The sequence below is a fragment of the Mobula hypostoma genome, chromosome 7 (genome assembly GCF_963921235.1).
Source record: "Mobula hypostoma chromosome 7, sMobHyp1.1, whole genome shotgun sequence".
Classification (NCBI taxonomy): domain Eukaryota; kingdom Metazoa; phylum Chordata; class Chondrichthyes; order Myliobatiformes; family Myliobatidae; genus Mobula; species Mobula hypostoma.
The window spans coordinates 122,544,615-122,564,471 of record NC_086103.1 but is presented as its reverse complement, the minus strand read 5'-3'; the positions used below and the strand labels follow the sequence as shown (position 1 = coordinate 122,564,471).

Below are 19,857 nucleotides of genomic sequence, written 5' to 3'. Positions count from 1 at the left end.
ATTGCTATAAAAAATGCTGTGTACAAGCCTCGATGGGTAGTCAGCTACTAGCTTTCTGATTGTCTCAGCTTTGATTTGCAAATTAAAGTTTAAAACGTCTTGAAGGATTTTCTGTGTCTCCTTGTTGTTTGTAAGAAACGAGAAACCACGACACTGGCAATTATGACACAAAGGCAAATAGTATCCTCTTCTGGAATGTGCTCACCCTCCTTCCTGCAACGAACAAAGAGGAAGCCAAAGTCTACAATCAGTACAAAGTAAAATGGTAAAAATGTTTGCAACCATTTGCCTTCAGAATTGGAAATGAATGGGCTGGTATAGGGTTGGCTTCCTCAAAAATAAATCATCCTACTCAAATCGCTTGAGGAAGAAGATTATCAAAGCTTAATATCCAAAAACATCTGAAATCAATCTCAAAAATACACACTAAAGAAAATTGCGTAATTTTCTTTCAGGTATTCTGCAAAGTAATAACTTGAACTTTGATCAAAATAAGCATTCAAATGAACACATGAAAAGTAGCATTAAAATAAATAACAATTTGCATTATGTCGCAGTTGGATGGCTGGTCCAATTTTGCCAAACACGGATTATACCACCAGATTAAATTATGAACTAAGAAGTGTATTATCCTTCATTGCTAGATTTAAACTGCCATTTTTGTTCATATGCACACAAACTCAAGTCACATTATTAAATTCATTAAGAGGTATTTTAACCTTAGTTCACTATACCATTTACTTGATAGAAGAAGCAGAAACGTGACAGTGCCTTGAATTATGCATGCTTTTATGTTCATATTGTCCAAATGACAGGGAAATCAATTTACAAAAAAATTTTTAATGTTTATGATGCATTAAGTTATAAAACTTCAACTTCTGAAAAAGTTAGAAGAGAAAAACAAATCTGAAAATGGTAAATGACAAACTGATAGAAAGGTTGATGGGATACAGAATCTTTTCTAAGGAAATAGTGAAAAGTTTTTTCAGCAAAAATTTTTTTTGAATATAATTCCCCAATTCACTTTTCCTTTCTAATTTGTAACCTTTCCCAACACAGAGAGTAATCCGCATTATTTCCTCAAATCAATGAGTAGTTCTTTGTACCACTGTAGCCATGGCATTGCTTTACAATCATTCACTGAAATAAAAGAGCTGGTGGAAGTCGTGTGAAGATCAAGATCTTCCATTGTGAACTTCACAAAAGACAATTGTCAAGATTCTCTGTGTCACACCACACAACTATGCCAGTTTTGGCATTTCAGTACTCTATTCAGCTAACTGCAAACATGATCTTCATGACCAGCTCTTAAGGAGTTACAAAACAAACAATACTTGCAGCTATAGAAGAAAGTGCTGTTGAATGAATGGGAGCTGCAATGATGGGAGGTGAGAGTGAATACGTTTTCAACAAGTCAGGGGAACCTGGGCCAGGTGAAGAACATGGCCTGCAAGAAGCATTTACTTTGTGCAACTGTGCCCCAGAGATCTTAGAGAATTCGAGACAGGTCCCATGGCAGGGGAGTACAAAGAGCTATCAATGAAGAGTAATGTAACAATAATTCAGTCTTTTACTGCCTGCACCAGAATAAATCTGCAATGCTAGCAAATTCACCAGCTTGTTCTTATCAGCTGAAGGAAAAGATAATAAAGTTTGCTCTGCTTAAATACTATTTGGTCACCCCCATTGAAGGAAACATGTCATTAGTCTGGAAAGAGTCCAAAGATTTATGAGAATGTAGCTGGGACAAGAAGGCCTGAATTAGAGAGAGAAGTTGGGCAGATGAGGACCATTTTCCTTGGAATGTGGGACACTGAGGGATGATGTGGGACACTGAGGGATGATGTTATAAAGAGGTGAATAAAATCATGAGGACTATGGAAAGGGCGAATACAGAGTATTTTTGCCAGGGAAAAGGAACAAAAACTAAAAGTGCTATGTTTAAAATGAGAGGGAATAGATTTAAAACTGATCCAGTAACAATTTCTTCACAGAGGACGCTGAATACACGGAATGAACTGACAGGAAGTAATTGAGACAGCTACAACAACAGCATTTAAGAGACATTTGGATAGGAAAGGAGAAGGACCAAATGTGATTAAATGGGACCAGCTCTGGTGGGCATAGATGAGCAAGATCAAAGGTCCAATTTCCGTGCTGTATTATTCTATGATTTTAAGTAATGAATTTGGGTGACCTTCCTAATGTAGCAGCGATTTCCAAAAAGAGCTATGGCAGAGATTGGGTGCAGTAGCCTGAAATGATCCCAAAGCTAGGAAGTTGAGAGTAATCATTGCCTTAACTGCCAGAAGCAAACCAGTCTGGGGATTTGCAAGGCTACATTGGAGGTCTCACCTCAGAAGAGAAAGAATACTATTTGAGTGATAGCATAGCTTCCAAGGAAAAAGGATTAGTACACCTCTGCCATTATTCTAAACATTGATGCTCCACAAGGTTGTGTCCTACACCCTCCTACTCTACTCCCTGTACACTGATATCCCTGTACCTCATTCTGTCTCTGTATTCTCTGTACCTGATTCTGTACTAACTCCATCTACAGGTTTGCAGATGATACCACCATGGTGAGTTGTATCTCAAATAACGAGTTAAAATACAGGAAGGACATAGAGAACTTAATTACATGGTGCCATGACAACAACCTTTCCCTCAATATCAATGAATTTTGTTTTGCTGACTTCAGAAAGAGAACAGTGTACATACTCCTGTTTTCACCAACAGTGCTGAGGTTGAGAGCTTCATGTTCCAGGGGCAACATCATTGATAACCTCTCCTGATCAAAACACCTAGATGCCAAGAAAGCTCACCAGAACCTCTACCTCCTCGGAGGCCAAAGAAATTTGACAAGTCTCACTGGTGCACAATGGAAAAGCCAAGATCCCTTGCATCCTTATCTTCTGGATGAGCTAACCATGAGGGGCCATACAGAAAGAATTCCTAGACCTACTTTTATTGACATTCACATTGACATTCTACCTACTAATTATGTTTAATAATCTCATCTTCCAAATAGGTTTCTAAGAAATGGCTCAAATATTACATGCAGAGGATAAGTACAATGTTTGAAAGATTTAGATTTCACATTACAAAAAACATCCTAAAATATTTTCTGCTTGGAGGAACATGAATAAAACACAGTTTGTCACAATGCCACACTTTGACATATTTTGTTCATGAACAAACTAAGATTAGCCCTGTTTGGGAAGGCTTGGAATGTGTATAGATTGCTTTAAGACAGACATTAGAAATGCAAACAAACGCAGTTGGCCATGATCCAAAACTGACAATTATACCCCAATTTGGACAAAATTATGATTTGATTTAAGTGAGGCAAATATCTTGGAAGTCTAATAGGCCTGAAGATGACCAAGATAAGCAGGGATAAAAAAGGTCAAAGAATGCTTGAACAAGTTAAAATTTATGGAAAGTAAAAGAAGGCACCCTCACTAAGACTGCAGGGAATGAACAAACTTAGAAGCATAAAAGCAGTTGTGAGAGTTTCAGCAGGGGATAAACTGCAACATTATGGAGGTAAATAAAGACTGTGGCTGGACAGGGCAGGAACGTGAAATCTGAAACACATCTCAGGGATAAATACAATAGCAGAGTTTGTCCATTTTATAGTTGTCAAGGAAAGGATGGAATTGATACCCAAGGAAAAAGGAGTTTGAAATGTGGAAATAAAGATAATGGCTTCAGTCTTTCTGACATTTAGCTGAAGTTTTCTGGACATTCCAATACTGGATATGGTGTGAATTGACAATGTGAAGGCAGGTGATAAAATTGAGCTAATGTACCTGTTCAGCCGAATCTAAATGTTCAAATATTAACCTAGGACATCATAGAGGGGCAAATGTTGCCAAGAATAGCTACTTGAGAAACAATAGGCCATAATGCAGCCCACATATCAAACTACTTTATTATCTGGACTAAGCTTTTTAAGGCCACTTGGGCCTGAAAAATATTTTTCTATTCTTATGAAAAACATTGCATCTATGAAGCACATCACTGCTACGGTAATTTCAGAATCATTAACAGCGGCAACCGCAAAACGTGTCTCCCACAAATATGACTTGAATATACGCTAAAAGCAAAGTCAACATATCCTTTCCAAATAAGCTTGTTTGTACATGCTGCCATATCTAACATACTCCAGACCAAAGCAAATGAAAGGAAAAAATCTAAAACTCTACAGGGGAAGAGATAATCAGGAACAGCATGCTGCAGTCAGGGGGAAGCTTTTTCATGACAACACAGGTCACCACCAGCATGATCTACAACCACCTGCACAAAGGTGTGACAGGCAAGATTATCGAACATAGGCAGTAAGATCCTCAGGGTGTTAAGAGTAAACTGAGCAGCTCGCTGAAGGACAGAAGAGAAATGAACGATGTGGAAGGTCCTAAACTGCCTCTGTACCAAGTTAGCCAATGAAAAGCTAACAAAGTGAAATCAGAATCCTGCAAATTACAACAGGTTGCAAGCAATACGGCATCATTCGTTCTGCCCATTGTTTGGCAAGAACCTGTACTTGTCTCAGGACTCAGTGAAGGCCAAGTCATTTGCATTGTTTCATGTTAACCAACAGATCAATTCATCAATGGCAGAAAGCCAGTGTGTTTCTATGGTAGGGCATCCAAACTATAGGCTGTAGGCTTTAGCTTAGAGGGAGAAGGATTTTCACATGAGTAGTTGGCCTTTGATAACGTGCTACCACAGAAAATAACAGAGGCAGGACCAGCAACAACACAAGAGGCACCTTGTTAGGTAATTGAAAGATCAAGGCACTGAGGGATATTGAATTCATTCAGGCAAGTTGGGGTGGTACACATAGACATGATGATCCACATAGAAACAGTGGACCTAGAGGCCTATGGCAATACTGTCCAAGTTTACAACCATATAATGGGAATTAAGACTTCCCTCAATCTAAAGAATATTTAACATGTATCCATATTTAGGTCTCCTTGGGATTTATAACTTGCTGTTAGAAAATTCCCAGTTGCTTCTACCCATTCTAAAAGCTCAGAGTCCCAAGTATTGGGATCATTCTGTAGCCTTACTCTGGACCTTCTGTAGAAGTTCCCATGTATTCCGCTGCTTTACAGAACAAAATAGAATATACTTAAACATATTTTGTACACTTCTATTTTTGTTTTTCAATTTATGTTGTTCTAAAAATATCTGCTAGTCCCATGGCCTCAAAATAATGATCGTAGTTTTTAAATTTCATTAGTTACAAGAAAGATCTCTCAGTTGCACATCGTTTAAACAGGTACTGGGCTTAATCACAATGACCTTACCTCAGTTATATCACTCTAGTTTATTGTCTTCCATGCATAGTAATGTCAAGCTTTATTATGTCCTGGTCAACTTTTTTTTGCCTTAGATTTCATTCTACAAATTTACTAAAGAACTCAGAAGTTGCAGAGCCACTTACAGTATTAAAGAAGCATGATTTTAATCTACAAATAGGTACCACCCTAAAAAATTTCCACTTAGCTGAAATTAATAGACCTAATTAACACTACTTCATAAAAATTAAAAGCTACAAAAAACTACAATGAAATAATGGGAGCAAATCATTAATAAAATCACAAGATGCTTATTCATCAGAAAGCACAGGTTATAATATTTACTGTCAATACAAGTACACTGTACTATTCTAAAGAATTAAAAAATTGTGGCACAAACTTTCTATCAGATATGCACCAAAGCTTTATCTTAAATAAGCCAATTATTGCATCATTCCTTATTTGTTTTTGGTCAATCTTGTTTGCGGTGTGAAAGATATCCTAGCAATACTCTGGTAAATAATTAGAGAAAAAGGAATAGCTTTAAACATTATTGCTTGTCAGCAAGATACAGAAAGCAAGTGAAATTGCAACTTAAAACGAACCAGGTTTTACTACCTGGCACCTGTAGTTGGTAAGTTACGCTAAGAAAAAGAATCCAACTGTTTTCAATGCTGTCATTTTGGAATTTATCTATAAAGTGATCAATGTATCGTGCTGCCATTCCACAACCACTGTGTACTCAAAGCTTTACAATATAATGCAATAAAGCGCAAAAGAGAAACAAGAGTGGATATCAGACTGCTGGAAAACAATGCTGGAGAGGTAGTAATGGGGGACAAGGAAATGGCAGAAGAAATGAATAAGTACTTTGCAGTATGTTGTAAGTTCCAGGTGTCAGGGGTCATGAAGTATGTAAAATTACCATTACAAGGGAGAAGGTTCTTGGGAAACTGAAAGGTCTGCAGGTAGATGTCACCTGGACCAGATGGTGTACATCCCAGGGTTCTGGAAGGGGTGACTAAAGAGATGGTGAAGGCACGAAGGATCACTATACTGTTCATACTGTTAAGTATCTGGAGAACCTTATGACTAACTTTTCAATGTGTATCCAGATTTCTGGAGCAGGGTTTATTCATGGACTATAGTCAAGAGTAACTTGTACTAAAATCCTAAATAAAATGTGATTTTAAGACCTTAAGATATAGGAGCAGAATTAGGCCATTTCACCCATCGAGTCTGCTCTGCCATTTCATCATGGGTGATCCAATTTTCCCCTCAGCCCCAGTCTCTTCCCTATCCCTTGGTGCCATGACCAATCAAGAATCTATCAACCTCTGCCTTTAATAACATACAGACTTGGTCTCCACAGCTGCCTGTGGCAACAGATTCCACAGATTCACCACTTTTTGGCTAAAGGAATTCCTCCCCATCTCCGTTCTAAAAGTCTGCCCCTCTATTCTGAGGCTGTATCCTCTGGTCTTAGACTCTCTCACTATAGGAAACATCCTCACCACATCCACTCTATCAAGGACTTTCACGATTCAATAGGTTTCAATTCTTCTGAATTCCAGTGAATTACTGGCCCAGAACCATCAAACACACTTCATGTGACAAGCCGCTCAACCCTGGAATCATTTTTGTGAACTTCCTTTGAGCCTTCTCCAGTTTTAGCACATCCTTTCTGAGACAAGGGTCTAAAACTGCTCACAATACTCCAAGTGAAGTCTTACCAGTGTTTTATAAAGGCCCAACATTACATCCTTGTTTTTATATTCTAATCCACTTGAAAGGAATGCTGACATCGCATTATCAAAGTGCAACACCTCACCTTTATCCAGGTTAAACTCCATCTGCCATTTCTCTGCTCATATCTGCAACTGATCTATATTGCACTGTATTCTTTGTCAGTCTTCTACTCTATCTGCAACTCCACCAAGCTTGGCATCATCTGCTAATTTACTAACTCAACCACCTACATTTTCATCCAGGTCATTTATATACATCACGAACAGCAGGGGTCTCGGTACAGACTCCTCTGGAACACCACTAATCACTAACCTCCAGCTGGAACAAGTCTCTTCAACCACTTCCTTCTGTCTTCTATGCACGTGCCAGTTCTGAATCCAAACTCGCCGCAGACCCCATGCATCCTAATCTTCTGGATTAGCTTTCCATGAGGGACTTGGTCAAATGCCTTGCTAAAACCCATGTTGAACAGGATCTACTGCTTCTACTTTAGACTGACACTCATCAATCTCTCTCGTCACCCTGTCAAAAAAACAATCAAATTGGTAAGACACGACCTGCCCTGCACAAAACCACACTGGCTCCCCCTAATTAGGCCATGGGTTTCCAAATGCTCATATATCCTATCCTTAAGAATTGTCTCCAGCAATTTCCTTTCAACTGATAGGAGACTGGTGTAGATGATCATGTACATCCAGTACAAGGGTGGAGAAGCATTGCAAATAAAAACAATTCTCCCATACGCAAAGTGACAAAGGCTGCCCTAGGACAAGCCAAACTTGCAGAACAACTTGATCTTGATTTGTATTCTAAAGAATTATTATGTTACTCCAGTAAATTTATTAGTTATGTTACAGTATTTGCCCCACAATCTGGACAGTCAGATCATTGTTACAGTGATGTAGGCTTTGAATCTTGCAAAGATTGAGGTTAGAGTTCTGTAATTATCTTTAAATGTCTGAGAGCACAAAGTATACCAAATAAGTAGATTTATAGTCCTTGATGCTAAATTACGAATTGCCCCTGGAAAGCCAGATTTGAAACAGAAATTTACTCACTCTCTCTTTCCACTGATGCTGCCTAATTCTACTGAATGTTTCCACAATTTTTTTTCTTCAGAACACCACCATTTGCAATTTTCTATCTGAAAGATAGATCTTTAGATCTTCATGTCAAATAAAGGACAGAATATGTTTTACCACTCGAATTAATGGGAGCCGGGACTGCGGTACTGACTTCGAATGATTTTCTTTCTAACAATCTACAAACTGCATTGAAATTTGACGTCATTACTCTTTTGCATTAGTCCAAGACATTTAACAAAGCAAAATGCCAGAGTAGCTGCTTAATTTCTGCATCCTTAAAAAATTTTCAGAACAGCACAGCGGCCTCCCCACATAATTTCTTTCTGTTAAATAATATTTCGGTGTTCTTGAGAAATTATGTGACCCCTTGAAAACAATTCACTCCGTAGATAGTCAAACTCCGAGGCAGCCTTCTGTTGCTCCGGGTGCCACCATGATGAATCATTCTGTAAGAGGCGGCTCCCCAGACTGACTGTGAGACTGACGCTGACCCGATTCCGGGTAGAGGGTGGCGAGCCCGGCCTGCAGCCCCGACTCACCTTGTTGAGGTGGGGGTTGCGAGTGATCTCGTAGCCCCGTTTCTTGGTGTGAAGCTGGGGGCCGGGGCCTCGGCCACTGCTGCTCACCCTAGCCCAGCTCCGAGCCGCGTTTCCCGTGGCTAGGAGAGACAGCGGGCCGTTGACAGCTCTCGGCAAGCTGGCAAGCCGCTTGGAGAAGGCCAGTGCGCTCATGGTGCTCGCCGTATCAGTCTACAGTAGAAGCGACTGAGGGAAAGTGAAAGGAGACAATAATAACTCCTCGGCACAGCTTGCGCGCAAGCATCCACTTAATTGCACTTTTGTGATCCGCGGCAGCCACAGGGATTGGCAGTGTTCAGGTATTGATGACAATCTACGGGTTAAAGGTTCCCTTTTAATTGGTCGTGGCTCCGCGTTTGTTGTCAGCCGCGTTGCCGTGCCCTGGAACAGCCAGTGCAATGCCTCTCTCTCCTTCAGGGGTTCCGCGGTGCCCGGCGCTGACTCACTGGCCAGTCTATCCCCCTCCCATCCAACCCACTGAGATAGGCCTCGGCACCTCTGCAAACTAACTGATCGTTAGCATATTCTGATTCAAACCTGAAATGCGGTAACAAACCCCCAGCAGGCGCAGAAGTGTTTTAACTGTAGCTAGCTTCCATTTTCATTTAAATCCATGTTTGATGCCAAATCTAGGATATACTTACTGACGTAAACACGAGGAATTCTGCAGATGCTGGAAATTCAAGCAATACACATCAAAGTTGCTGGTGAACGCAGCAGGCCAGGCGGCATCTCTAGGAAGAGGTACAGTTGACGTTTCGGGCCGAGACCCTTTGTCAGGACTGCTCAGGGTCTGGACTCCAGACGTCGACTGTACCTCTTCCTAGAGATGCTGCCTGGCCTGCTGCGTTCACCAGCAACTTTGATGTGTGTTGCATATATTTACTGAGACAGCATTAGCTTGATAGCATCAGCACAGTGATACTGTAAAGTAAAATGTTATGTAGCTTATTCAAGTATAATTTATTTTACTTTAATTTGTGTTATTTTAATGTGTTATGCATTCAGGCATCACCTGCCAATCCATCATTAATTATGATTAATTGGCAGATTAGGGATCAAATTCTAACTTCAGCAGAACCTCCAAAGGTTAGCTCAAACAGCCCCTTAAGCATATTTAACTGATTCAATAGCTTCCTCCTTCCTTCTCAGTCCTGCAGAAGGGTCTCAGCCCAAAGTCTCGACTGTTTACTCTTTTCCATACATGCTGCCGGACCTGCCGAGTTCCTCTAGCATTCTGTGTGTGTTGCTTTTTTATTTTCACCTTCTTCCTAGGACTAATGTATGAGATTCAGGGTTAAAAAACATTCTGAACTGGATAAAAAGTACAAATTGCATCCTTTCTGTGTTCAGAATCACAATCAGATCTAATATCACCAGTATATTCTGTGAAATTTGTTGTTTTGTGGCAGTAGTACATTACAATACATAATAATAAAAACTAAATATAGTAAACAGTAATAAAGTTACAGTAAGTATATATATATAAAAATAATTAGTGCAAAAAAGAGGGGGAATATTGAATAAGTATTCATAGCTCCTTTCAGAAATCTGATGACATTGGGGAAGAAGCTGTTCCTGAAATGTTGAGTGTGTGTCTTCAGTCTCCAGTACCTCCTCCTCCTCGATGGTAGCAATGAGAAGAGGGCATATCCTGGGTGATGGGGGTCCTTGATGATGGATGCCGCCTTTTGGAGGTATTCTGAATGCTGGGGAGGCTGGTACCCATGATGGAGCTGACTGAGTTTACAACTTTCTGCAGGTGTCCCTCCATACCAGGTGGTAATAAATACAATCAGTTCGAATGCTCTCCACGGTACATCTGCAAGTATCTTTGGTGTCGTACCAAATCTCCGCATACTCGTGATGAAACATAGCTGCTGTCATGCCTTCTTTGTGAATGGTTTAGTGCCATTTTCTCAGTGGTGAGTTTGTGGTATAGGTCCTAAAACAATAAATTAGTTGCCCAATTAATTTTGCTCCTCTCTCGCACAAGCCTTGCCTCGCAGCTGCACCTCTCAAAGCCAGAATATTGGAGTCTCTCCCAGGACACCCAGAAAAAATCTTCATCTTCTTGAAGGTCCACTTATTGTTCTTCCTTCAAGTTCCTTGGGCCCGTCTGTTGGTCCTTTCATAGTTTGATTTTGGGCCTTAGCTTTGACTTAATGTGCCATCTCCAGGTGTGTTTACATATTCTGCAGAAGTATCTCACTATCAGCGTAGTGTGGGGTGACCTGGTAGCACAGTGGTTAGCATAACGTTTTACAGTACAGGTGACCCAGGTTCAATTGCTGCCTCTACCTGAAAGGAGTTTGTACCTTCTCTCTGTGACTGTGTGGGTTTCCTCTGGGTTCTCTGGTTTCCTCCCACAGTCCAAAGATGTACCGGCTGGTGGGTTAGTTGGTCATTTTCAGTTTCCCTGTGATTAGGCTAGGGTTAAATAGGGCTATTGCTGGGCAGTGTGGCTTGAAAGGCCAGAAGGGCTTATTCCATGCTGTATCTCTGTAAATAAATATACTTCACCTGTTGCTATTAGCGAAGTAAAACACCTCTACAGCTCTTGCTGGCAGACATTTTGTTGGTGTTAAATCAAAACAAAGGTTTTATTGCATGTTTAAATATGACAGACATCCCACCTCTCCTGGAAGTTCCGGGAGTCTCCCGCATATTAATAGTGGCTCCCTGATGTTCGCAAATTAATAGTGGCTCCCTGCTGCCTGCAAATTATATACAATATCCTGGAAATCCATTTTTTGAGAGCGAGCGAGAGAAAGCAAGAGAGAGTGAGAGCAACCACGAGAGAGAGCGCACACGAGAGAGAAAGCGAGAGAGAGCGAGCGAGAGAGCCAACACGAGAGAGAGAGCGAGAGCGCGCCATGGCAGAGTGTTCCAATAAAAGAAAATATAAAATATACATCACTCCAGACTACACTAAAGTGTACCCCTGCCTAATAGGGGTCAAAAATAATGACAGTGTTGCTCGCTACACTGTTTGCAACAGTGACTTTTCTATTGCCCATGGTGGGTTAGGACTGTAAAAGACATGTTGAGGTGAGTTTAACAGGTGTTGTCATCCGTTCATTAGCATAGCTAACTTTATTTAAACTAGCTGGCCAGCTGCTAAGGAGCTACTTTATTGAAGACATCCCACCTCTCCCGGAAGTTCCAGGAGTGTCTTGCAAATTGATGATGCTACTTTCCTGAAATGAGTTTTTGCAGGGTGGGATGTCTGATATGGTCTCTTCTTTGGCACTGGGGAATGAGGGAACCTTTCCCTTTGGGATAGGCTTCATGTGTATCAGCTGGGCCTAGGTTTTGATGTCAATAGTTGGGGTTTTGGGAGAGGAAATTTAGAAGATTAAGGAGAAAGGAAAAGATGATACTGCAGATTAACAAAATGAGTGAAGAATACTGGAGTTTGTCAGAAAGGGACAGAGCATGAAAGCGTAAAGCATATGCGTAATGAGTAGAAGAGACAAAAATAATAGAAGAATAAATTGAAGACTCTTTATCTGGATCCATGCAGTTTTAACAAGATTTGGTGCAAGTAGAAATGAATGTGCACAAATTAACAACCATTACAGAGACCATACAGTGGTGCTAGAAAGTTTGTGAACCCTGTAGGATTTTCTCTTTTTCTGCATAACTATGCCCTGAAATGTGGTCAGATCTTCGTGTAAGGTCCTAAAACTAGATAAAGAGAATCTAATTAAATAAATAACACAAAAAACATTATACTTTATTTATTGAGAAAAAATAATCTAATTTATATATGTATTTGTTGGAAAAAGTATGTGAACCTTTGCGTTCAGTAACTGGTGTGACCCGCTTGTGCAGCAATAACTTCAACCAAATGTTTCCAGTAACACATCAGTCCTGCACATCAACTTGGAGGAATTTTAGGCCATTTCTCTTTACAAAACTGCTTCAACTCTGAGATGTTGGTAGGCTTCCTTGCATCAACTGCTTGCATCAGCTCCTTCCATGACATTTCTATAGGATTAAGGTCAGAACTTTGACTTGGCCATTCCAAAACATAAATTTTCTTCTTTTTAAACCATTCTGTTGATTTTCTCTTGTCTTTCAGATCTTTGTCTTGTTGCATTATCCAACTTCTATTAAGCTTCAGGTGAGGGACTGCTACCCTGACATTCTTTTGTAAAATTTCTTGATGCAATTTTGAATTCATTGTTCCCTCAAAGACTGCAAGCTCTCCAGGCCTGAGGTAGCAAAGCAGCCCCAATCCATGATGCTCCTTCCACCATGCTTCACAATTGGGATGAGGTTTTGGTGTTGGTGCGCAGTGTCCTTTTTCCTTTCAAACATAGCAATGTGCATTTCTGCCAAGAAGTTCAACTTTAGTCTCATCTGTCCACAGAACATTGTCTCAGAAGTGTTCTGCAACATCCAGGTGGTCTTGAGACATGCAGCAATGTTTTTTTGGAGAGCAGTGGTTTCTTCCATGGTGTCCTTCCATGGTGTCCTTCCATGAACACCACTACTGTTCAGTGCTTTGCTTATAGTGAGCACATGAACAGAGACTTTAGCAAGTTCTAGAAATTTCTGCAGGTCTTTTGCTGTTACCCTTGGGTTCTTATTCATCTCTTTCAGGATTGCACACTGTGCTCTGGGAATGATCTTTGCAGGATGCCCACTCCTAGGGAGAGTAGCAACAGTACTGAATTTCCTCCACTTGTACACAGTTTCTCTTATCGTGGACTGATGATCACTCAGGTCTTTAGAAATGCTTTTGTAGCCTTTCCCAGCTTCATGCATCTCTACAATTCTTCTTCTAAGGTCCTCTGAAAGTTGTTTTGCTTGAGTCATAGTGCACATAAATAGACCTTTCTTGAGAAGAGCAGGCTCTGTCAGTAATTTGACTTTGAGCGTCAACCCACAACTCCAATCTTATCTCAACGATTGGAACACCTGACTCACAAATAGCTTTTGTAGAAGGCATTACCCAGAGGTTCACATACTTTTTCCAACAAATACATGTAATATTGGATCATTTCCCTGAATAAATAAATGAACAAGTATAATGTTTTGGTGTAATTTATTTAATTGGATTCTCCTTATCTAGCTTTAGGACAGTTGAAGATCTGATCACATTTTAGGTTGTATTTATGCAGAAATAGAGAAAATTCTACAGGGTTCACAAACTTTCTAGCACCACTGTAGTTGCAAGGTGACCTGGGTTGGGAAATAAATATTCTAGTATATTTAACTTACAGAAAAAATAGGCAAAAAGAAAAAGAAGAAAACTGGCCCTGATAATGAAGGATTGGATAATGGCAGCCGAGGGAAAAGATCTTAGCTGGAAACTGAAGAAGCAAATTTATTTGAGTGGAGCTAAGGAAATCTAAGAGTCAGAAACATTGGTAGTCATTACTTGGAGACATTCTGAATAGTAGTGATAATGTATTTCATGGTATAAATCCCAAAAATAGGAGACGAATGTAAAAGAATACCCAAGGGTGACAAACCTTCATCTAGACATGTAAACAAAATTAGTGGTCATAGTATGAAATGTATAAGACATGTTTTTCTAATAAATATATTAGGGACACAGTGAAGAAACAAGGTAGTTTATATATAATATTGTGTAATGAGAATGGGCCAGTTAATCTGGTAGTTAAAGGGCTTTTATGGTAGAGTAATTTTATATAATACATTTTATATCAATATTGAAGGTTACTTAATCCACTTTGAAACTCATGCCTCATAATTTCTGTTTTCTTTGTTCAAATTTAAGACGTAAACTTAAATTGAACAAAGAAAACTGAAATTATGAGGCATAAGTTAAAAATTAAAATGATAAGCAAACAGCAGACAGCTAACATTTGAACAATTAATACTTAATTTTAAAACAATTTATATTCTTTTAAGGCACAGAAAAAAACAGGAAAAATAGTCCAACTATAGCTATGCAGAGAAGTTAAGAAGTAGTATTAGATCAAAGAAGAAGGCTAGTTGCCAAATCATAAACATAAGAGATCCTGCAGATGCTGGAAATCCAGAGCCACACACACGAGATACTGGAGGGAATTCAGCAGGTCAGGCAGCATTTTTAGAAATGAATAAACAGTCAACATTTTGGACTAATACCCTTTATCAGGGCTGGAAAAGAAGGGACAAGATGCTGGAATAAGAAGATGAGGGGAGGAAGAGGGGGGTAAGCTAGAAGGTGATAGGTGAAGCCAGGTTGGTGGGGGACAGGGGATGAAATAAGAAGCTGAGAGGTAATGAGTGAAAAAGGTGAAGGGCTGGAGAAGAAAGAATCTGATAGGAGAGGAGAGCAGATCATGGGAGAAAAGGAAGAAGGAAGGTCATCGGGGGTTTGGGGGGGTGATAGGCAGATGAGGAGAAGAGGTAAGAGGACAGAGTGGGAAATGGAAAAGGAAGAGGCAGGGAAAGAAATACTGGAAATTGGAGAAATCAATGTTCATGCCATCAGGTTGGAGGCTACGTAGACGGAATTTGAGGTGTTGCCCCTCCAACCAGAGAGTGGCTTCATCATGGCAGAAGAGGAGGCCATGGACTGACATGTCGGAATAGGGATAGGAACTGAAATGGTTGGCCACCACGAAATTCTGCTTTTTGAGGATGTAGCTGAGGTGCTTGATAAAGTGGTCCCCCAATCTACGTTTGGTCTCACCAATGCAGAGAGAGCCTCACCATATACAGTATGGATTTGCAAGTGAAGCGTTGCCTCACCTGGAAGGACTGTTTGGGGCCCTAAATGGAAGTAAGGGAGGAGGTGAATGGGCAGGTGTAGCACTTCTGCCGCCTGCAGGGATAAGTACCAGGAGAAAGATTAGTGTGAAGGGACGAATGGACAAGGGAATTATGGAGGGTGCAATTCCTGTGGAAGGTGGAGAGTGAGGGGGAGGTAAAGTTGGGGTGGGGGAGGAAGCCAATGAAAAGGCAGTCATAGCTGTGGCCCATGCAGTTGTTGTCAAGAAACAATCAGAGAGCTATAAGGCCATCTTGATGGGGGTAGATATGTATAGGCACTGGACACTCTTGGTGAAAATGAGGCAGTCAGGGCCAGAAAATTGAAAGGTGTGAAGGAGATTGAGGGTATGTGAAGTGTCGAGGATATAGGTGGGAAGCATCTGAACCAAGGGGGATAAATGAAGTCAAGAGATGTGGACATGGGTGCAGTAGGGCTGAAGCAGGCAGAAACTATAGGCCTACACTGACAGTTAAGTATGTGGACCTTGGGTAGACCGGAACAGCTCCCCCCCCACCACCACCACACTCCTCCCTCTGGCGGAACTTCTCCTCACCCTCAACAAATTCTCTTTCAGTTCCTCCCACTTTCTCCAAACTCACTCACAGGTTGGCGGAGCAACATCTCATATTCCATCTCGGTAACCTCCAACTTGGTGGCATGACATTGATTTCTCCAACATTTGGTAATTTTTTTCCTCCTTCCCCTTCCCTCTTCTTCATTTCCCTGCTCTGGCCTCTGACCTCTTCTCAATTTCTATCACCTCCCCCCGGTGCCTCTCCTCCTTCCCTTATTCCTATGATCCACCCTCCTCTCCAATCAGATTCCTTCTTCTCCAATCCTTTGCCTATTCCACTTATCGTCTCCTTGCTTCTTACTTCATCCCCCTTCCTCCATCCACCTGGCTTCACCTGTCACCTTGTCCTTTTCACTCTCCCCCAACTTTATTACCCTGGCTTCTTCCCCCTTCCTTTCCTGTCCTGATAAAGGGTCTCAGCCCAAAAAGTTGACTGTTTATACATTTCCATAGAAGCTGCCTGCACTGCTGAGTTCTTCCAGCATTTTGTGTGTGTTGCTCATGTTGCCAAAAGCAGCTACAAGCTGAGGACTGGGAACATTTCTGAATTCAGCGAAGAATAAAGAAGTGTGTAAAGGGAAGGAGAATAGAAACCAAATGAGAAACGTAAAAGCAGGCTGTAAAAATTTCAAATAGTATATAAAAAGAAAAGGATTAGCAAGCTTTAATACCTTTACAGACCAGGACAAGAGGGAAAAAACATGGTTGAAAAAAGAAATAGCAGGAGTTAAGCAAATATTTTATGTTCATATCAATGGAAGAAGATGCAAAAATAATGGAGAACAAGTCTAGAGTGAATGAGATGCTGAATGAATTCAGCATCAGTGGAAAAACAATATTGAATAAATGAATGAGACTGAAAGTTAATAAATTCCCTACATCCCATGATCTGCAAGGCTCTGAAAGAACAACTTTGAGGATAGTGAACACATTGTCATTTTCTCAAGTACCGTACATCTTATAGTTCCCTCAACAGTAGAAGCATCAAATGGAAGAATATCATCATTATTGTATGCTGTGTTGTATGATGTGTTGTATGCTGTGGGTGATCCTGGCCTCCATCTGTCTTTAATCTGGGAAGTTCTTTTTTTTAATCAATTTTTTATGAGTTTCTACAATACAACAAAAAAAAACAACGAGCAAAAAAGAGATTTATACAGTGCAAAACAAACATATCTAATATATAATTCATAACAGTAAAGAAAAAGCACCCAAAATAAAATCATATAAAGTTAGTATCCTCCCCACCCTCCCACTACGCAACCCCAAGCCAACCGTTTCGATGTAAAAAGTTAAAACAGAGCTTTTGTAACCACAGAGCTGTAAATATAAAAAAAAGTATATTGCCTACTACCTAAACTCTAATATATTTCACATGAAAAAAACTGTAAAACTTAACCAGAAAAAAAAGCTGAAAGTAAGGGAATAAAATACCAAAAAAAGGAAGATAAACCTTTAATCTAAAGAGGAATTATGAAAATACCCAAGAGAAGGTCCCCACACCTTATTGAACTTTATGTCCGAAATGAATCTTTTCAAGGTCTAAGCAGGGCATAATGTCTCTAAGCCATTGAGCATGAGTGGGTGGGGCAACATCTCTCCACATAAGAAGAAGAACTAAACTGCAAAGGACAGTGGCGAGCACATAAAGAGGTTGAGTTAACTGACTTAATCTGGGAAGTTCTAATAAGCTCTTCAAAACTTTTGCCTGTTCATTGCTTGTTGTAACTCCTGGATGTCATGTGTTGTCAACTGCGACTCTTTCTTCCATTAATTTTGCCCGGCACTGCAAAATGTTCGAGCTTCTCTTTCCTCAGTACATGTCCCATAAATTCCAGCTGCTGTGTCTTGATTGATGATATCAGTTATCTTCTTATTCCGGCTTTTTGCTACACTTCCTCATTTGTTGCTCTGTCCTTCCATGGTATTTTCATCATTCTGAAAAAACACTTATGGAGCTTTGAGTCATAAGAACATACGAAACAGAAGGAGGAATAGGCCATCTGGCCCATAGAGCCTGATCCGTCATTCACCAAGGTCATGGCTGATATGGCCATAGACTCATCTCCACCTACCTGCCTTTTCCCCATAACCCTTAATTCCCCTACTATGTAAAAATCTATCCAACCTTGTCTCAAGTATATTTACCAAGGTAGCCTCCACTGCTTCATTGGGCAGAGAATTCCAGATTCACCACCCTCTGGGAAAAGCAGTTCCTCTTCATCTTCATCCTAAATCTACTCCCTCAAATCTTGAGGCAATATCCCTCATTCTAGTCAGTGGAAACAACTTTCCTGCCTCTATCTTATCTATCCCTTTCATAATTTTATATGTTTCTATAAGACCTCCTCTGTTTCTTCTGAATTCCAGCGACTCAATCTCTTCTCATAGTCTAACGCCTTCATCTCTGGAATCAACCTGGTGAACCTCCTCTGCACCACCTCCAAAGACAGTATATCCTTCTTCAAGTAAGGAGACCAGAACTGCACACAATACTCCAGATGCGGCCTCACCAATACCCTGTACAGTTGCAGCATAACCTCCTTGCTCTTAAATTCAATCCTTCTAGCAATGAAGGCCAACATTCCATTTGCCTACTTGGTAGTCTGCTGCACTTGCAAACCAACCTTTTGTGATTCATGCACAAGCACTTCCAAATCCCTCTGCACAGCAGCAAGCTGCAATTTTTTACCATTTAAATAATAATCTGCTCTTCTATTTTTCCTTCCAAAATGGAGGACCTTGCATTTACCAACATTGTATTCCATCTGCCAGACCCTTGCCCACTCACTTAACCTATCTATATCTCTCTGCAGACTCTCCGTATCTTCTGCACAATTTGCTTTTCCACTCAATTTGGTATCATCAGCAAACTCAGAAACACTACACTCGGTCCCCTCTTCCAGATCGTTAATACGTATCGTGAACAGTTGCAGGCCCAGCTCTGACCCCTGTGGTACACGATTCACCACTGATTGACAGCCAGAGTAACACCCATGTATCCCAACTCTGTGCTTTCTATTAGTTAACCAATCTTTTATTCCTGCTAATACATTACCCCCAGCTCTATGCATCCTTATCTTATGGATAAGTCTTTAATGTGGTATCTTATCAAATGCCTTCTGGAAATCCAAGTAAATAACGTCCATCCGTTCCCCTCTATCCACTGCGCTCATAATGTCCTCGAAGAAGAACATAGTAAGTTTGTTAAATTGGACCTGCTTTTGCTGAATCCATGCTGCATTTGCCTGATGGATCCATTTCTTTCCAGATGCTTCACTATTTCTTCTTTAATGATAGATTCAACCAGTTTCCCAAATACAGATGTTAAACTATCTCTCATAGTTATCCCTCATTTTGCTTTGATATTGTCCAACATCCGGTTCCATATGTTAGTGTGGAATGAATGTAGCATCGCAACAGTGAGTTTCGTACCCATAGGAATTATGTTATTTTTTCGTATCATGCTGAAACACTTGAACGTGCATTTAGCGATCCCAATTCTTCTTCTAATTTCATCATCAGCCCTACCGTCGGATGTTATCTTGCTCCCTAAGTAACTGAACTTCCATATTTGTTTAATTGTTTCATCGCCCACTTTCAGTTTGCGTTTCTGTATTTCGTTCTTCTTTGTGACAACCATACGTTCGGTCTACTTGCAGGTGATGGTCACTACTCCCTTTGCACTTCCTTTGAGTTCTATCTGGTATGCATTGAAGCTTCTCTTTTGAAGCAGCTCTCATCACTGTGTCATAGGCTGTTCAAATTGTATCCACCAAATGGAACACAGCGATATAAGAAACAAGAGAAAGGAAAAACA

The 19,857-nt window shown here is 40.4% G+C and overlaps 1 protein-coding gene across 1 annotated transcript in view; it reads right to left on the bottom strand.

Annotated features, from left to right (window-relative positions):
* The window catches only part of LOC134349495 (NADP-dependent malic enzyme-like), a 161,458-nt gene extending 152,343 nt beyond the window's left edge, over positions 1-9,115 (bottom strand). The window contains exon 1 of the mRNA XM_063053893.1: positions 8,686-9,115. Within this exon, the coding sequence (XP_062909963.1) occupies positions 8,686-8,877 (192 nt within the window). The 5' untranslated portion in view covers positions 8,878-9,115. The remainder of the gene's footprint in view (positions 1-8,685) is intronic.
* Between the last annotated feature and the right edge of the window lie 10,742 nt (positions 9,116-19,857).